The sequence below is a fragment of the Boleophthalmus pectinirostris genome, unplaced genomic scaffold (genome assembly GCF_026225935.1).
Source record: "Boleophthalmus pectinirostris isolate CB_2022bp ecotype Guang Dong unplaced genomic scaffold, ASM2622593v1 HiC_scaffold_2826, whole genome shotgun sequence".
Taxonomy (NCBI): Eukaryota; Metazoa; Chordata; class Actinopteri; order Gobiiformes; family Gobiidae; genus Boleophthalmus; species Boleophthalmus pectinirostris.
Genome location: NW_026571291.1, coordinates 94,368 through 107,706, shown reverse-complemented (window position 1 = coordinate 107,706; position 13,339 = coordinate 94,368). Strand labels below are relative to the sequence as shown.

At 38.6% G+C, this 13,339-nt stretch overlaps 2 protein-coding genes across 2 annotated transcripts; one reads left to right on the top strand and one right to left on the bottom strand.

Annotated features, from left to right (window-relative positions):
- Positions 1–162: 162 nt before the first annotated feature.
- On the bottom strand, positions 163–6,476 carry mmd2a (monocyte to macrophage differentiation-associated 2a). Its single transcript, XM_020927283.2, has 7 exons — positions 6,205–6,476; positions 3,466–3,547; positions 2,619–2,779; positions 1,726–1,800; positions 1,535–1,636; positions 1,328–1,397; positions 163–727 (listed from the first exon to the last, which is right to left on the bottom strand). Exons 1-7 carry the CDS (start codon positions 6,231–6,233, stop codon positions 527–529), a joined length of 720 nt encoding a protein of 239 aa, XP_020782942.1. The 5' UTR covers positions 6,234–6,476; the 3' UTR covers positions 163–526.
- A 1,163-nt stretch (positions 6,477–7,639) lies between these two features.
- wipi2 (WD repeat domain, phosphoinositide interacting 2) lies at positions 7,640–13,288 on the top strand. The gene is made up of 12 exons (XM_020927334.2): positions 7,640–7,868; positions 8,446–8,528; positions 8,802–8,971; positions 9,072–9,168; positions 9,298–9,395; positions 9,480–9,572; positions 9,643–9,713; positions 9,811–9,924; positions 10,016–10,180; positions 10,713–10,820; positions 10,909–11,006; positions 12,124–13,288. The coding sequence occupies exons 1-12, from the start codon at positions 7,795–7,797 to the stop codon at positions 12,234–12,236; spliced, it is 1,284 nt and encodes a 427-aa protein (XP_020782993.1). The 5' UTR covers positions 7,640–7,794; the 3' UTR covers positions 12,237–13,288.
- Positions 13,289–13,339: the final 51 nt, after the last annotated feature.

The following is a 13,339-nucleotide window of genomic DNA, read 5'->3' as shown; positions in this document are numbered from 1 at the left end:
GCTTATTAAAAAGTGATCCTGTCTAATAATAAAAATTTAAGACTATATTCTTCTAACACAAACAATTTATGTGGAATGATTTTATGGAATCTAAAAAAAAAACTGCCACAGGATCGTAACCAGACCAGCTCGCTTTTGTGATACCTGCTGTGTATAAAAGCACTTTTGATCAATGGAAAACAAATGTTTTTTTGCCAAGGCCAACAACATCTGTTCAGGGATCATTAAAAACATACTGACCTTGCCGAAAGTTGGTTACTTTTATGAGTAAAACGGCACTATTGCAAAGTTGAGGAATGTCTCCAATTTAAGTAATGGCACAATACTTGGAATGTGTTAGAGAAAGACTTGGCTTCAGCAGACTTCAGTGCTTGGTGCTGTCAACCTATCTTGATAGACTTTAATGCCCTGTTTGACATTCATTGTTATTTTTGCATATAGCAAAGAATGGCTGGTCCTACGGTTTGGCCCCTAATAATCAATAGCAGCTATACCATGACCACAGTCCCACAGTGACGTTTCCCTGTCACCTAGAGGTCTGCAGCAGTGGCCCCGGTACGTACAGGTACTTCCATATGGCATAGTAGTGCACACTCGCTCCAGCTGCCACAAACAAGTGCCAGATCGCGTGAGCAAACGGAACCACGCCATCACTCTTAAAGAAGACCACGCCCACCACGTAAAAGAGTCCGCCAACTGCCAGCTCGCCCACACCTGCACGCTCCACCTGGAAAACACAAAACAAGCATGCATGAATGATATCAGGTTATAGAAAACTTATCACCAGCCTGTTTTGGCAATGTTGATGTGTAAGAAAGATGGTATTAAAACTTTTTTTTTTTACAAATTTACAGATTTAATTTGATATATTAATTGGGCTTTAAGGATTTCTAGATTTACCCTTGAACAAGGAGATCTCATTCCAGTTCACTACAAAATAGGGATAGGATAAGATTCCCATTGAAGAGGACTACGCTTCCCAAGCTTTTCTGACTTCTCACGCTCTTGGTTTGTTTTTTGTACTTTTTTTTTTTACCCTCTAACCTAAGTTTCTTTTTTTGGCCCTGTAGAATAGAATAGGGGGAAATTCTACTGTAATTTACTATAGGTGTACAGCTGGTAAGACCCACACATCCTCATCAGCTGAAAAGATGTTAAACAATAGATTTGAGGAAGTTGCTATTTTATATATCATTATCCATTGTCCATATATCTGCATTAAAAAAAAAAACAACATATTTGTCTTTTTTCACACAGTAAAAGGAAGGAAATATTTATTTGCCAAAAAGGAGACACAAAGTCAAAGCTAGTGGTTGTTTACTCTTACCATAGACAGGATGACCAATGCCGGCACGGCCCCCATGGACACATAGCCCAACAGTTCGAGCAGCTTGTACCTACAGTTACCAAAAACGCAACATGAGACAACAAAACATCCATGTTCAACATCACGCGCCATTGTTTTTGCTTTAAACATTGGTCCCTGGTGTCCAGTGTCAAACCAGGACAAAGCGTGAAGAAGGGACTCGGTTACCTCTCGTGGAAGAAGAACACATACATGGACCCTACACAAGCCATGACCCAGATTAACCAGCGCATGTGGCAGGCCCAAGGTCCGAGCTCCCGCAGCATCAGCCTAAACAAACAAGACAGTCTGGCTTTGTTGTCTAAGATTTGAATAGTAATACTTTGTAGTGGAATATTGAAATAAACACTGTGACTCACCAAGGAGAGTAGGTGGCAGCTATGAAGAAATAGATGGCCATTCTGTCGCACATGTGGAAACGCTGCTCAACTTTCCTGATAAATAGAATTATTAGTTATTGTATGTATTTCATTGTATGTGCTTCTGCAATAAATTTACCAAATGTGGCTCTATCTTTGTTAACCCAGTGAAACTACAATAAAATTTTGTATTGTTTTTCAAAAAGACAGACTTTTGTTTAACATTCAAATTTAACAAAAACAAAAATAACCAAATTTCTTCCTCTTAAGACCATACTCTGCTTTATTGACAGAGGACTGGCTGGGATTGGCTTGATAAAAACAAGCATTTCATTCCCAATTAGACATGAATTAATTTTGATCTTGATTAAATATAAAATAATTGCCCCATCCTACTTAAGTCCCATCTTTTAATATTCTTGATAATGGAAAAACACTGATATCTGCAGCAGACAGACAGGTAGGTACTTTATTATCCAGAAGGAAAATCGTATTTCAGGCAGCATACAACACATAATATAATGCATAACATCAATTTATATAATTTTATCAACATTGAATAGCCGTATGATGTGTAAGTCTTGAATTTCAAAGACAGAGTCTATATTTTGTGAAAACAACTTTTCAGATTAGTCACCTCTCAACCTTGAATTTTCCATACTGGCATTTGTTGTGTCTTTCTGAGGACAGTCATGTAGGCCATAATCCTCTGTACAACAACACAGGATCAGCTCTTATGTGAACATTATACAGTCTAGTCACCTCATGTAGTGTAGTATGAGGAACCACCATGTAACATCTGTTGTTTGCATCATAGCCTTCTGGCATCATTATAATTAACCTAACAGGGTGTCTATGTTGTGATAGACATCTGGTGTGGATCACGTACGCACCGGAGATGGCCGATTTTCCAAGCAGCAGTGTGGAAGAGTGTGGAGGTGACAAATAGACCGGTGAGGCCGCTTCCATAGAGCCAGGCAGCGACACGATGCCATTGGTCCACGGATAAGAAGTACAGCACTGACCCACCAACCAGACTGGGGAGGATCCAGAACTATGAAAACAGTGATAAAGAATATAAATATATAGAGCAATTTAGCTTTACATTAGATTGCACAAATTAAAAGAGCCTTTCAAAGATATTAGTATAGAATTCAACACGTTCAATACATGTGTAATAAACGTGTAATAAATGATAACATGAACATGAATTTGAATGTGACTCTTTCTTGTGTTGTGATTTTAAAACAAACTGGCTTGATTAAAGAATTCTGATGAAATTGAAAAAAGACAATTATTAGGCTCTTTTCTTCTCATCTGTAACTCTGACACATTGCATTGTACACGTTAATATTCATTTTTGGTAAAAACAGTTCACACTTCATAAAATTTTCATAATTGCTGGCCAGTTTTAGACAGTGTACATGGAAAATTGCATGGATAGTTTTTGTTCTTCATTGCATCTTAGTTCATCTCAGGGGAGGATGTTATGCCTCTCAAAGATTAACAGTCATTATGTGCATGTTTTCTCAATGATTTCTTTCATGTTTATGTGTGTTTGATTCACTCTCCACGCTCTCACAGCCAAAGGCCTCCAGGGATTACAGCAGATTAGAGAATGCTACAGGCTGAATCACAGATTATCAAGTGCATTCAAAAGCCCACCTCCTCACAATCCTCACTGCCATTCCATCGGAGAGAGTCCTAAGTATTCCTTAAGGCGGTCTTGTGTGTACTTACTCCATGCGTCGCACAGTTGGCTGCGTGTTCGTATTCGGTGGGCTGGTATCTTTTACTGGGTGGTACTCTGCAGTTCATAAATCTAGACATGAAAAGAGAAAGAAGTTTAAGGGGGGTATGTAAAGACCAAATGCTGTTTCAGTGGTTAATAAGTAACCGTGTGTTTACGGTTGAGAGAGAACAAGTTAAAACATCAGGGGGTAGGCTCACCAAACAACTAAAATCCATTAAAAAAAACTCTATGTATCTACTGTTATCATGTGGATTAACAATTTAAAACAAATATCCTATGTTTTGAATGGGAAAAAGTGCATATAACAGGATGCCCAGAATAGAAAGACCCCAAAGCTTTTCATACAAAATACTCAAATATAAGATCATAAATTATCTGTGCACTTAACTACCTTGCCTTTTACAGATCAACTTGTGTGCATTTTATTATCATCATTGTTTTTAAAATGTATAGAAAGTTTGTCATTTTGATAATATAATGTTAATGACACTTAAATACATTTTAATTTGAGCTGTGCATATGTAATTGCACTAGTATACTTCTGTTAATTCATGTACCTTAATATTCCCCTTTTATTTTACACTGTGTACATGATGACTGACTGATTTTTCGGTGTAACCACGGTTACTGACTAACCATTAACCGCATTTGCATTTTGGCTGCCGTTTACTTGGGCAGCCTTACTCCATTCATAGTTAGAGCACACGTTGGTTTTAATCAGCAGTAAATCTCAGCTTACAGAGGGGAAAAAACACATCTGGAGCTGTTACGAAATCACGTTTCACACGTCAAGACGCACACGAGTACTCCAAAAGCAGTGGTGTTCTGGGCCACAGGTGTTTCTGTTGGTCAGCTGTGTTATTTGATTATGTATAACGGTCTATGCCCCGAATAAACACGCGCAACTGGATTCATCTGGAACATTCTACAGACACGAGATTGTAGTCAAAGCAATAAGATAATAAAATTTAAAAAATATACAAGGAATACAATTATGACTATTTGAAGTGTAGAACAAATGGAATATGTCAGAATTTCTGAATGAAAATCTGATGTCATTAGATTTCTTCTCGGAAAGGTGGGTGAAGTAGTAGTAGTAGTAGTGTAGTAGTAGTAGTAGTGATAGTAGTAGTAGTAGTAGTAGTAGTAATGAGGATTGAATTGTATTTTTGAGTTTGTATGTGGATGCAACTGAACCACTACCATCTTCTCAGTTGTAAATTTAAAAGGAAATCCTTAAATGACCCACTGCCGAAGGGCTGGTCAAAGTAAAATGCAATAAGATGACAATATAGGCTTTGAAACCCAAATTAAATCATTTTGCATGACCTTCTTTTTTATGTCCAGCTCTCTTGTCTGTTTCTGTATTGTGGCTCCATCAATGGCCCTGAATGCCACACTGCGAGTCCCTCTAATCAGTTATGACAGAGCGGTGTGAGTGCATGTTTGTTGTGCATGTGTGTAATGATGTGAAAGGAAAAGGGGAGGGGGTGGGGTGTAGCAGCGGAGGGAGGATGTGATCAGAGGGGACATTGTCATCATGAGTCTTGCACTATCCCTGCTCAGGCCACAGAGTAAACCTGTACACGTGAATCCCGAGCTGGGGTAGAGGTGGGGTGCAAGGGTATTTTAGTGCGAGGGCCTGTTAGTGCACATTATACACAATAGGATCAATAGCTTTTAAGTAGATCTGCAGAACTATGGGTACATTTGTGTAACAGTCAAAGACTGTTTTGGAGATCAGTGCTCATTTTATTTTTAGAGATCTACTTATCCTGCCATGGGACCAGGTTTTGCATAATGATTACCATGTGCACAGGGTTTTTTTTATTTTATTATTATTATTTTTTTTTTACTATAGATACTGTCGTGAGTATATTCAAATGCAGTATAACTTTCCAAATATTTTGTCTTTGATAAAATAAGATGAATTTCATTGTCCCAACAGTGAAAATGTGTCTTAAGCGTGAAATGCATAAACATCAAATAGACAAATACAATGTATAAGACAGAATTTGAAAAATAAATAACACTTTGCTTGATTATATGAGGAATTCTGTGAGAGAATTTTACACAAACATGGTGGGCTGCAGGAGGTGAACCTGCTAATGTCCCCTGAATCACCAACAGTGTAGTGTCAACCCATCAAAAATATGATTAAAGTAATATATTCCAGTCTACTGTTAATAATGACTTTTGCATAAAATACACATGCATGGCAATATATGTAAAAAATAATAATAAAAAACACAATATCGAGTGTTTTTGTTTGGTTTTGTTGTTTCAAATGAGCAATGTATTTTCTTAAAGAAGAAAAAGTGTAGACTACTTGATCATGCTTTGTTGAATCGAGTCGCAAGTGATGATCAAAGCAAAATAAAATAAAGGCTCGCTAATAGAGGTACATTAATGTCTTATCATATGCTTCTTGCTCTAAGTGATTTCTTGTGTATCACTTTCTGATCTTCAAAATGATGCAGCCAAACTAACCAAGTATGTTCGGTTTGGAATTGGATTATTTTCGAGTAAACTAACTGATGTTACATTAGCCGAGAATAGTGATGAGATGCGTGCGTTTATCTGTATATTTAAACTTTTTTTTTTTAATAAATGTGTGCGCTCCAAGCAATATAATAAAAGTATCCACGTGCGCCATTACGCCAGAACGCACCAAATTGATCCAATTGGTGGCCAACCGCATGGTTATACCACGGCGATAAGTTTACCTTCCAAATTTGGTCTTCTTAAAGTCCATCTCGTCTTGTGTGCGCGCTCTATCTGTGGACTGCACACCAGACAGCGACGTCTCCTCCTACGGATTCCCCATTCCGGATATCCCACCGACGCACGTCCAAACACATAAGTCCAGCCGCTGCACTGAGCCGGAGAATGCAGTGGCAAAAGCTTATTTCATGTGAGGAGAGAAGTAAAAGTGTTGTTTTTTGGTGCGCTGCTAACTGTTGACACTTTTGTCCAGACTCTGAGATGTGTTTGCAGGATGTTCCACGGGACTGGGTTTGTAACCCCTCCTCTGCCCCCTCCCTCTCCCCGCTAATGGCTCATGATAAGGGAGCAACAAACAGCAGCCCCTCCCCACCACACACGACCACTGCTGCTGAATTTACTACTGTCCCTCCATGCACTTTTACCACGGATCATGGATTTAAAAAAAATGTTCGGAGACAGATCCAAGTGCAACTTGGATGAGGCAGATGTGTGCGCCTCAACTTTAAGGCGCACTTGACTTTTGTCCCTAAATCCACTTTCCTGCCCTGGTGGATACGAATAAATAAACATGATCCAGTTATGCAGCAGCATGCAAAAACATGCTTACGCACCTTAAAACATGTTTCTCTTTCTAACCAAGCTTTTAAACTGCACCAGAGCGTGGGCTACCCTGGAACACATCCATTAAGCAAAAACAAGAAGATATGATGAATTGACAAGGAATGATTTTTGACCTGATGTTTTAACAAAAAGCTGTTTACAGACTTAGATAAGTTTAAAACACAGAGACTATATCTTGGTCTCTTGTAAATAATATGTAATCCTTATTCTGTATGTAGCACACATAATCACTAACTGTTAATAAGGATATCTCAGTAGCAGATGGCATTAGACAGCCATCTGCTGTCTAATGTCTAAAATACTAAGTATGTAGGTATGTAATATACCTAGTGTTTTAAATTATACTTTTATAAACCTATTCCGATTTGTGTCAAAGTCATTGCCCATAGTTCCAGGCTGTAAATTGTTATCAGAGCAAAAAACCCAAATCATGTTCATGTTGGACTGTATAAAAGAGTATTAATTTAGACCTAATATTTTATATAACATTCCAGATGAGCAGAACCAATATAACTAAAAATTATTTAGAGATCACAGGTTTCTGCAGCTTCTTTTCAATTGTCGTTTTCATGAAATGACGACAGAGGGCGTATGTGAATCAAACTTGCTGGTTACCACTTTAAGGAATATATTTCAAAAAGACAAACATTGCTCGTATTTCAAATATATAGATCTAAATGTGTAATTTGATTGGTTTCCATATTCGGTCTGTCAGAAATTTGTTGTAGTTTGAGTGAAGTTAAATGGAGTCCTGTCTCTTTAAAAAATGTCGCAGGTCCACGTTAGCGCATGCGCAGTAGGAGAGTGCAACAGCCTCAGTGAAAAACAACAACAACACGAACACTACAGCGGGGCTGGAGAGAGATGGCCCCGTGAACAAGCGCACGTCTCAGGCCCATATCACTGTACTAGTAAAACTCCCTGCTGCTACTTCCATCGGAGCTGTATATGTCGATGGTGCCGAGCCCATGAACTTGGCCAGTCTAAGCGGGGAGGCCGGCGGAAGCCAGCTCCTCTTCGCCAACTTTAACCAAGACAACACGTAAGTCAGGGCCGGGGAGAGGGTCTGGATCCACTGGCCTGTGCTGTCAGGCTAGCAGCGTTAGCTCCCTCTCTGAACACCTTGTCCTTAGACAACTTCCACAATGAAGAAACAAGCAATTTCGGCAATTGATCTAAACTCCTGTTAGAAAAAATATGAATTCCAGCTATTTCATCCAATCACCCTAATTTATTTAATTACTTAGATTAGCTGATAGCATAGCCTACAGCTAATATTCAGCCGTGGAACTCGATGTGAAATCACGTCGATTTGGGTTACGAGTCAAATATTGAGAAATATTTATTTGTCAGCAGTTGCACTGAATACAAAATCACCCGACTACGAACGGACAGGGCTTGGCTTTTTCTGCATTTGTTGAAATAGCCTGTGATGGGTAATAACTTTGTAATCTTTATCACTGTGACGTTTGGGAGGGGAAGTCCTATTTTTCTACCCCAGCTACAAAGGCCTTGCCTTATATCTCTTAGTATTGCGACAATAGTGACTCGTATCACGTTTGATTGTCTCTTCTTGTCTGGGAAATGATGACTAATTGTATTGTTTCTATTGTTTCCAGATCCTTGGCTGTTGGTACAAAATCTGGTTACAAGTTTTTCTCCCTGTCTTCAGTGGACAAATTGGAGCAAATATATGAATGTAGTAAGTGTTTTTTTGTTTGTTTGTTTGTTTGTTTGTTTTTTTGTTTTGTTTTTAGCCGTCATAGTTAAACTAGGGTGTGTGTGTTGAGTAATTGTGTTTAACGCAATCTGACTTTGCATTGAGTGACTACCATTAGAGTAAAGCTTGTTCTTTTTAATAATTCATAAAGCTTCCAAATGGATATTGGAATAGTCTTATATTGTAGTGGTAGAGCAGTATGCCTGTCTGGGTTGTCATTCTGTTCATTCTTTGTGACTTATGTGCTTCCTGCAGCGGACACAGAGGATGTGTGCATTGTGGAGCGCCTGTTTTCCAGTAGCCTGGTGGCTATTGTCAGTCTCAAAGCTCCCAGGAAGCTCAAAGTCTGTCACTTTAAGAAGGGAACTGAGATATGCAACTACTCATATTCCAACACCATTTTGGCAGTCAAACTCAACAGACAGGTAGATAAGAGAAATGTGTTTGACCTATAGAAATCACCTACAGAAAAGAAAAACATTTGTTGTGTACATCTGTTAATGTCCTACATATTATTACATGCAGAGGCTTATAGTTTGTCTTGAAGAGTCACTTTACATCCACAACATCCGTGATATGAAAGTTCTGCACACTATCAGAGAAACTCCCCCTAATCCTTCAGGTGAGTGGAAGTAATAGAAGTAGCATGCTATGATTAACAAAAGCTAAATATGACAAAAAATCAGTAGACTCACTTGGTATGTCTGTATTCTGTCTTACATTTGTTTTATGTTTATTACATTTTTTACAGGATTGTGTGCTCTTTCCATCAGCAATGATAACTGTTACTTGGCGTATCCAGGTAGTGCTACAATAGGTGAAGTTCAAGTGTTTGACACGGTCAACCTGGTGAGTGCAAAAGTGGTCAACTGTGTCTTTGTCTTTCACTTTTGCACAGAGTTGGTTCATGTTGTTTTCTGTTTGTCTTGTCAGCGAGCAGCCAATATGATTCCTGCTCATGACAGTCCATTAGCTGCTTTGGCTTTTGATGCCAGTGGAACCAAACTTGCAACAGCATCAGAAAAGGTAGTCTTTTTAAACATTCTCTTATTCACTTTTATTCTATACTAATTTTCTTTCTGTGTTTTGTTGTTAGGGCACAGTTATACGTGTTTTTTCAATCCCTGAGGGGCAGAAGCTTTTCGAATTCAGAAGAGGGGTCAAAAGGTAAACAATTCTGTAATCACAGAATCAGTCTGGCAGTTATTATTACTAATATTGAAGTTCATAGACCATGTACTAATGCAATTGTCTTGTGCCTCAGGTGTGTGAGCATCTGTTCACTGGCATTTAGTATGGAAGGCTTGTACTTATCAGCTTCCAGCAACACAGAGACGGTCCACATTTTCAAGCTAGAGACACAAAAAGAAAAATATGTGTATGCATAATTTCTTTAACGTTATGTCGCTCAACACTGTGAGACAGAGGTTGTTCAATGGAAATGACCTTTGCTCTGTGGATCTTGTCAGGCCTACGGAGGAACCCGCAACGTGGGGAGGATACCTTGGCAAAATGTTGATGGCGTCCACAACCTACCTGCCTTCTCAGGTTACAGAGATGTTCACCCAGGGACGGGCCTTTGCCACTGTGCGCCTGCCTTTCTGCGGACACAAAAATATCTGCGCCTTAGCTGTGTGAGTCTATGAATTTTATTTTTTGTTACAAAATGAAAAGAGTAAAAGAAAGTAAACAACAAGTACAACCTTTTATTATTTTTCCAAAAGAGCATTATAATAGTTAATTGACTTTTCATACTGGATACTAGGGGTGGGACACAATTTCCATAAGATGAGAGATTTGTTCCATGAGAACAAGACATGACCAATTTTTTACATTTATTTATAATACATTTATTGTGTGGTTCAGCCTACAATTTTGGCCTCACCATTTTTATATTTACTTTATTTAATATTTTGCTGTCATTGCTATCATTACTGGTTTTAGGAACTACAGTTTCTCAAGAGGGATAACTTGCCACCTTTTAAGCATTTTTTTTGTCCAAAATGTAAATAAGGGGGAAAAAATCTCATGATCTCTCTCTCTCATGATTTTGCCACATGCCTATTGGACGCGTACAAATAATCTATGTTGATTATTTTATGGTAATAATCTGTACATGGATCTGGGCTGATTTTACATTTCTTAACCTTTCTTGTTTCAAATCAGGATTCAGAAGATTCCGAGATTGCTTGTGGCAGCAGCAGATGGATATTTGTATCTCTACAATCTAGACCCCCAAGAGGGAGGAGAGTGTACACTAATGAAGCAGCACAGGTAACACATCTAAAATTTAAAACTTCTCATTATTACGGTTTTACTTGTTACCTTCTGCCAAATCTTAACAATTACTTGTTGTTCTCAGGTTAGATGGCAGTGCTGAGCCATCTAATGAGATCCTTGAACAGGGGTCACATGACCGCCCACTTGTGGCCCAAACCTACAGTGCAGCAGTCACAAGAGGTAACAATGGGCCTCATTCATGAAATGTTCTTATGAACAAATTTGTACTTAAGGCCTTCTTACAAACAGTTTTGGCATTTACAAAACTTTTTATTAACTGAAAATGTTCTTCTGGACAGTAAGTCTCGTAAGAACAAAAATTTTACTGTTTTACAATATTATTACCCTGACAATAATGCAACAAAAAATTCTTATTCCTCCATGATTGTAAGTTATATATTTTCTTAAATTATTTCCTAAAAACATATTACTATGTGATCCAATAACATTTATGAGGCGTTTTATGGAGCATGTGGATTTGGTCTGTTGGTACAGATTTTGTACAGGCTACAGTGAGCCTCAGTTTGTTCCAGCTCCAATGCTCTCCATAGGGGCTACTATGACAGCCCTGGATATAGTCCGCGCTGGAATCAATACCCCCGATACCCCATGATACCCTATGACCAGAGCGCACTCTTATGCACCCCTACCCCAGTCCCCGTCCCTCGCTATTTACCGCGAGTCCGCAGTCTCAGAAAGCGCAATAAATATGTGTGTGTTCATGTGAGTTTGGACATTTGAAATCGCAGCTGAAGCTGTACAACAGCTTTATGCTTTCACACATCATAATGCCAAACCTATATTGGCCATATTTGGAGATTCAGAGGATGTTTCTAACCAAATACATGTTCATTTTCTATGTAAATGAAATATAAATGAGCGTGCAGGTGTTCGTAGCTAGGTGTTGGTGAATTAGACATAACTGTCACTTACGAAGGAATTTGCGAGTTTATGAACGCTTTTTGAATCTGGGGCAGAGTTCTCTCAGTAGCTTCTTAAAGTGAAAGCTACGAACATTTTTTAAGAAAAGATTCATGAATGAGGCCCAATGCTTTTAGTCACTATAATCTGTACATACTTGTGCTAGATTTTATATACATATTTAATCTTCACAAAGGACACAAAATATCTGCCAAATAGCAAATTTGATTTCATAAATCTAATCGCAAAATCATAGTATTGGTTTAACTATCTATACATATACATATGTTTTTCATGTGCTTCATATTTTAATCCTTCAAATTAATTCTCCAACAATGATTTATTTGTAATATATCATGTACCACATATTTTCTAGGTAACTGTGAGGAGCAGGGTGCAGTGGGTGGGGCAGGACTAGATGAAGACCTTAATGACCTGCGTTTAGAAGAAGAGAATGAGCAGCCGCCACTCATATTAGAAACTGACTGAACAAATGGACAACTGTATCCATCAATCAGAATGCTCCTCTGATGCTGTTGCAAACATGTGACTCGAGGGGGAGGATCCAAGACGGGGGTGTTTTTCAATGCTTAAAAAGCCTGTCTTACATTATGTGTGTGTGTCTGTCTGTCTGTCTACATACATTTTATCCCTTTAATTTCCACATTCATTTGCTCCTTTTTTGTTTTCCCTGCTGCTTTGCATGTACATGTGCCAACTGCAAACATGCTTCAACCATGTGGCAATGCTCTGAGCATGTAAAACATTTGATTTCCAAATGTAGCTGTGTCCAAAATCAAGGCACAACTCCACACAGACACTGTGTAAAATGTAAGTGGTGTGAAAGTGCCTCAGTGTCATGGATAATTCTGTGAGGGAAATCTCTGCAATGACCCAATAAAATATGTTGCTTTGTCAGATCTTAATTAACAATGTGTTCAGTACTTTTGTCTTACATCATATGCTCTCACTGATGGAGTGATTGAATATTCTTCTGTGTGGGCCGCTACAGTCCACCCTGAGCTTTCGGATGAGTGACATTGCCTCATTTGTGTCTGTGCTGGGCATGTACATTGGCAAAAAAAAAAACCTCAAGCGATGACCCTACATCTCCTGCTCACATTTTATACATCCAGGCTAAAGCTTCTTGGTACCTCCCTTTCCTTGACAGACCTCTGGTTTGCTCTTTTGAACTCTTAATGTAAAGACCTTTTTTGAAATCTACTTAACCAGTCATAACCAATGCGTAAGAAAACATGCATGGTGATGTGGTACTGTGTTCATACATTGAAGGCATTTAAGTCGTTACTGACAGACATACAGACCTGCTCCCCCTCCTGCTGTACTTTGTAGATTTCCACTGTACCATATTGTTCAGGAGATGTGTTTTTGAGTGAGATCAAGGAGGAGTCTGCATGATTCTCTATAGTCCTTTTGTTTCAGAGGGATGAGTAATGTCAGACATTTGTAATAATTTTGTACAAAATGTGAAATATTCATTTGATCCATGAAAATAAACCCATGTTGATGTATTAAATGAGCACCTTGTGTTCATGTTCTTGTACATTGTCACACTGGTATTTTTGTGATGC

What these genes read in the sequence shown, in the direction of transcription:
- mmd2a (XM_020927283.2), bottom strand. Translation starts at nt 6,233, where the DNA reads ATGGACTTTAAGAAGACCAAATTTGGAAG. An exon ending in AAGAAGACCAAATTTGGAAG is followed by an intron (nt 3,548 to 6,204) that starts GTAAACTTATCG and finishes TTTCATGTCTAG; the next exon opens with ATTTATGAACTGCAGAGTAC. An exon ending in CATTGGTCATCCTGTCTATG is followed by an intron (nt 728 to 1,327) that starts GTAAGAGTAAAC and finishes TGTGTTTTCCAG; the next exon opens with GTGGAGCGTGCAGGTGTGGG.
- wipi2 (XM_020927334.2), top strand. Translation starts at nt 7,795, where the DNA reads ATGAACTTGGCCAGTCTAAGCGGGGAGGCCGGCGGAAGCCAGCTCCTC. An exon ending in ACACAAAAAGAAAAATATGT is followed by an intron (nt 9,925 to 10,015) that starts GTATGCATAATT and finishes GGATCTTGTCAG; the next exon opens with GCCTACGGAGGAACCCGCAA. An exon ending in ACACTAATGAAGCAGCACAG is followed by an intron (nt 10,821 to 10,908) that starts GTAACACATCTA and finishes TGTTGTTCTCAG; the next exon opens with GTTAGATGGCAGTGCTGAGC.